At 36.1% G+C, this 4694-nt stretch overlaps 1 protein-coding gene across 2 annotated transcripts in view; it reads left to right on the top strand.

The window, feature by feature from the left end:
• Positions 1-4424, top strand: part of LOC110457303 — a 22876-nt gene extending 18452 nt beyond the window's left edge. For both annotated transcript variants that reach the window (XM_021508509.1, XM_021508510.1), the window contains exon 6: positions 2889-4424. In XM_021508509.1, coding sequence (XP_021364184.1) covers positions 2889-3187 — 299 coding nt within the window. In that variant the 3' untranslated portion in view covers positions 3188-4424. The remainder of the gene's footprint in view (positions 1-2888) is intronic.
• The last annotated feature ends 270 nt before the right edge of the window (positions 4425-4694 follow it).

Here is a 4694-nt window from a genome sequence, read left to right as displayed (position 1 = left end):
TCTCCGGTACGTATGAATAACTTACAACACATGAAATCTCTCCGGAACATATGAATCAATCTTGGTCCCTTTAGCTTGGGAATTAATTGTTGTGTTGAATGAGGTATTAAAGGATATATGACGAGTATTTGATCCTTTCACCCCTAGGTAATTTTAGTAGACTCTACCATCCATCCATCTGGATGAGTCATTTATGGTTTACAGTGGTGAAGGGGTACGGATCCCTGTACCACTGCTGTAACTAAGTGTTAAGGATCCCTGTACCACTGCAGTAACTAAGTGTTAAGGATCCCTGTACCACTGCTGTAACTAAGTGTTAGAAACGGTTTATCATACAGGACTACAGCTTTGATCATTTATTTCTGTAAACAAACCATATCTTGCGGGACTTTTTATGAAAAATGATAATTAAGCATTAAACTGCCTTCTTTGGAAAGTTATTGTCCTATAATTCTCACAGGATTGCAGACAAGTTGAATAACGTGCATTAGGATTAATTTGTCTGCATTCCTTTGAGAAGAAGGCAAAGAAGGCAGTTTAATACTCATATTTCCGTTTTTAATTTAAGTTTTTCTTACATTTCTAACCTGTTATCGCATTTCAAAGTCAAATTTCGCGCTGTCAATGGGACCTGTTCTTGTGATTTCACAAGTACACGCGACTGTTTCCGGCAAAATAATATAGATCGTGGAAATAAACACAACATCATCAATTTAATTAACAATTTAATCAATATAATCCACTGTGAGGAAATTTACCTTTTATACAACATAACTACATAAATTGTTGTGAGTTACATTGATCAATTGGGTTTTTTAATCGGGTAGCACGGATGGGTTACCACGAGGAATGCGTATTGTTATATTTTAATCGGGTGGCACGGATGGGTTACCACGAGGAATGCGTATTGTTATATTCTAATCGGGTAGCACGGATGGGTTACCATGAGGAATGCGTATTGTTATATTTTAATCGGGTAGCACGGATGGGTTACCACAAGGAATGCATATTGTTATATTTTCGTGATGTCAATAATACACTTAATATAGTGACATCGGTCAAAACGATGTCATTTAGTCACAACGTCATAAACATGTTCTTCATATCACTAGACCAATGGGAATGATGTGAGAATTATGATCTGATATCTTTCTATCTTGTTTGGTAAGGTTATATAGTGGCAATGCAGAGCAAATGGAAATATAGATAAAATAAACAATTTAATCAACAACAGTGTAATGAGTGTAAAAATTCAGGAGGGCTAGGCTGGGATTCGAACCCTGGACCTCAGCTTGTAATACCATAACTGTAACCAATTGAGTTACCTGGTCAATAGAACTAAGCTGGCCCTAATCTGCAACAATTCTATTCAAACAAAAGTTAAGGGGAGGTTACAATATACATGAATAGGAAAAACCACAGTGCAGTGGGACAGGGATCCTGGTAAAGTACAATACACATTTTTCCTTTCACCACATCCCTGAAATAATTCAACTTTACTGATGATTACAAAGCAACAATAGCTTTTCCTTGTTATGCTTCAATATTTTCATACATTTTGTCACAGGAATGAATCAGGAGGATTTTCAATATTTTACTTTGTTACAGATTGAGATTTAACATTGGATGCTGTATGACATGGGAGGGGCTTATGTTGTTCCACCCCTTCCAGTGTCAAAGATAGACTTGTTAGGTATTGACATCCTGGATACTCCAGGGTTAAAGATAGACTTGTTAGGTATTGACATCCTGGATACTCCAGGGTTAAAGATAGACTTTTAGGTATTGACATCCTCGATACTCCAGGGTTAAAGCAAAATTGAAGGCACCCAACTAGCTATTTGTATGATCTTAGGTGGAAAAATAACTCGCCAATCGCTAATTCTAATTGTCTAATTCAACAAAACTTCACAAACATCTTTTAAAACTATCATACATGGTTATTGCAGTTTCTTTCTTACATGAATCAGAACTCATAAGTCAATTAAATTCCTTTAATATCATGTAAAAACTGAATATTTTTCCAAATTTATGCTTAAAGAATAAATTTGACTTGGGCATTCCTTTACACTTACATTACATACCGGTATTTGCAACAAAGATAATGCGACCAATCTCAATCAAAATACAAATGTACTGAAAAAGAGACCGATAGAAAATCTATCACAGTAGCGTTTTACCAAATAGCATTAACTATTTCAAATTGTAAATATTTTTTCCGAATACTTACCCCAAGTGTTGAAAATTCTAGTTAGATACAGCAGCCAAAATTTTAGTTTTAGTTAATGAACCATTCACAGATGTATACTATGGAACATCATTTACATCCTGACTTTTGTTTAACGTGCTGTTAACCTTTAAAGTCATTAAGGACGTGTCTCCATGTCACTAATGTGTGTAGTGTCTCCATGTCACTATTGTGTGTAGTGTCTCCATGTCACTAGTGTGTGTAGTGTCTCCATGTCACTACTGTGTGTACTGTCTCCATGTCACTACTGTGTGTACTGTCTCCATGTCACTATTGTGTGTAGTGTCTCCATGTCACTATTGTGTGTAGTGTCTCCATGTCACTTTTTTGTGTAGTGTATGGATGCATGTGTGTTGGAGGTTGGGTGTGTTGGTGTACTTGCCTCCAAGTGATAATGCGGATCTGATGCCCACTTTATAGTGCTTACTCACTGAAAATCACTGACAAGGAATAGAAACAACCATTTTAAAGGACTCTGGTCTGTCCATGCCTAGGGACAGAACCCATTGCCTACCCCACTTGGGCGAACGTTCAACACTAAGGCCAAAAGTGAGGTCTTGGCCAGCGAGGCACTGGAAACATCTAAGTCTGTTTTGTCTACAGAGGCGAGAATATTGACAGGGTCTTCTTGTTGTTTTAGTGAATGGTGCTGCCAAAGTTGCAGTAGGAGTGTTGGTTCCACTACTCGTCCTAGCCATCGTAGCCCTAGTGGTCATCATCATCATCAGGAGAAGACAACGAAGGAAACAACAACTTACACAGGCAATGTTGGTAAATAATCTGGAAGGAGCAGGCTCCTTGGAACCACCTGTTCAGTTGGACAGTACAGACGCCACACAAGACTCTTCGTCCTCCAGTAACACTTATACAAATGGAGAGGCTGTGGTCTTCTCACAGCTTCCACAGACACTGGTCGTGAATGAAAATCCAACATGTTGATGACACCTGGGACCGCTATCATTAACAAAAATCCAACATGTTGATGACAATTAAAGCCCACCGTAAGAAATTATGACATATTCATGAAACCATTCTCGTGCTCAAACATGGATTCTATGCTCAAACCAACTTTATTGTAACTTGCTTAAATTCAAGGTCAAAACTCCAAGTTGAAACATTGAAAACCATATTCAACTTTAAATCATCTTCAAAACTCTGCAAAATTATGGACAAAATATGAATTTTTATTCACTTTTCACTGGAACTAGAAATTGAGTTCGAGCATGGGAACTGTTTTCTAAATACATGCCCAGGTATTTGTCAACTGCCATGATAGAGAAATATATAACTGTTCAGTTGGAATTTTTTGCTGGGGATTTAATTTCTCTAAGATTGCAGGAAATGAATTACCTAGTGAATATTCAATTCAACATGCTCAATATCGTAGTTTATGTTATTAAAAAAAGTTTTAATTATATACACGTACCCTCACCTAAATACAAAAGTACACTTGTGAGTGCAAGTTTTAATCCTGCGAATTTGTTCTGATCGGAACGACCTCAAAATATTAGCTCCCCAAAATTATACAATTATACAGAACATATTATATGCTAAAACAATTAGGATATTTTCATGGCACTCTTCTGTTTTCTGTCATTCAGGATTTAGGACAAATTTGTATAGTTTATCCTTTAAAGGAGGTCGGTGTATTACGAGGACACACACACACATATATATATATATATATATATATATATACAGGCTTTCTGTCATGTCCAGTGAAATCTTTAGGACATATATATGTATAGTTTATCCTTTAGAGGAGGTCGGTGTATTATGAGGACACACACACATATATATATATATATATATATACAGGCTTTCTGTCATGTCCAGTGAAATCTTTAGGACATATATATGTATATAGTATAAGTATCTGTTGGAGTCCCATGGAGTTATTCATTAGAACTTCATTGATACAGTATATTTTTATCATGAATAATTGATACCATACATTTCATTCTTTAACCCAGACATTTTGGATTGTGCTCTATAGGAATCAATATCAGCTTTAGTTTTTAAAACCCAGCAGAAACTATGAATCTCCTGTTTTGAGTATATATACAATAGTTTTTAGATATGGACGAGAGTTGTGAAGATAGTGAGACATGACACTGGATGTCAATTTGGTGCTTAACTAATTAAATATTAGAATTCAACATTAAGTGTTGAAATATATAATTGTGGATTATATTTTCTTCATTTCTTTAAGAGTCAAGTGATGACTTTGTGAATGTATTTTCCAAGCAGCTTTTTTTAACACACATACTTTGGAATTCGTCTTATGTTTGAGTCTGGTGTACATATCACCCTTTATCAGTCTGGTGTAGAGGATATATACATATCACCCTGTACCAGTCTGGTGTAGAGGATATATACATATCACCCTGTACCAGTCTGGTGTAGAGGATATATACATATCACCCTGTACCAGTCTGGTGTAGAG

This window comes from Mizuhopecten yessoensis, unplaced genomic scaffold (genome assembly GCF_002113885.1).
Source record: "Mizuhopecten yessoensis strain PY_sf001 unplaced genomic scaffold, ASM211388v2 scaffold9085, whole genome shotgun sequence".
Taxonomy (NCBI): domain Eukaryota; kingdom Metazoa; phylum Mollusca; class Bivalvia; order Pectinida; family Pectinidae; genus Mizuhopecten; species Mizuhopecten yessoensis.
This window is presented reverse-complemented; position numbering and strand designations above follow the sequence as displayed.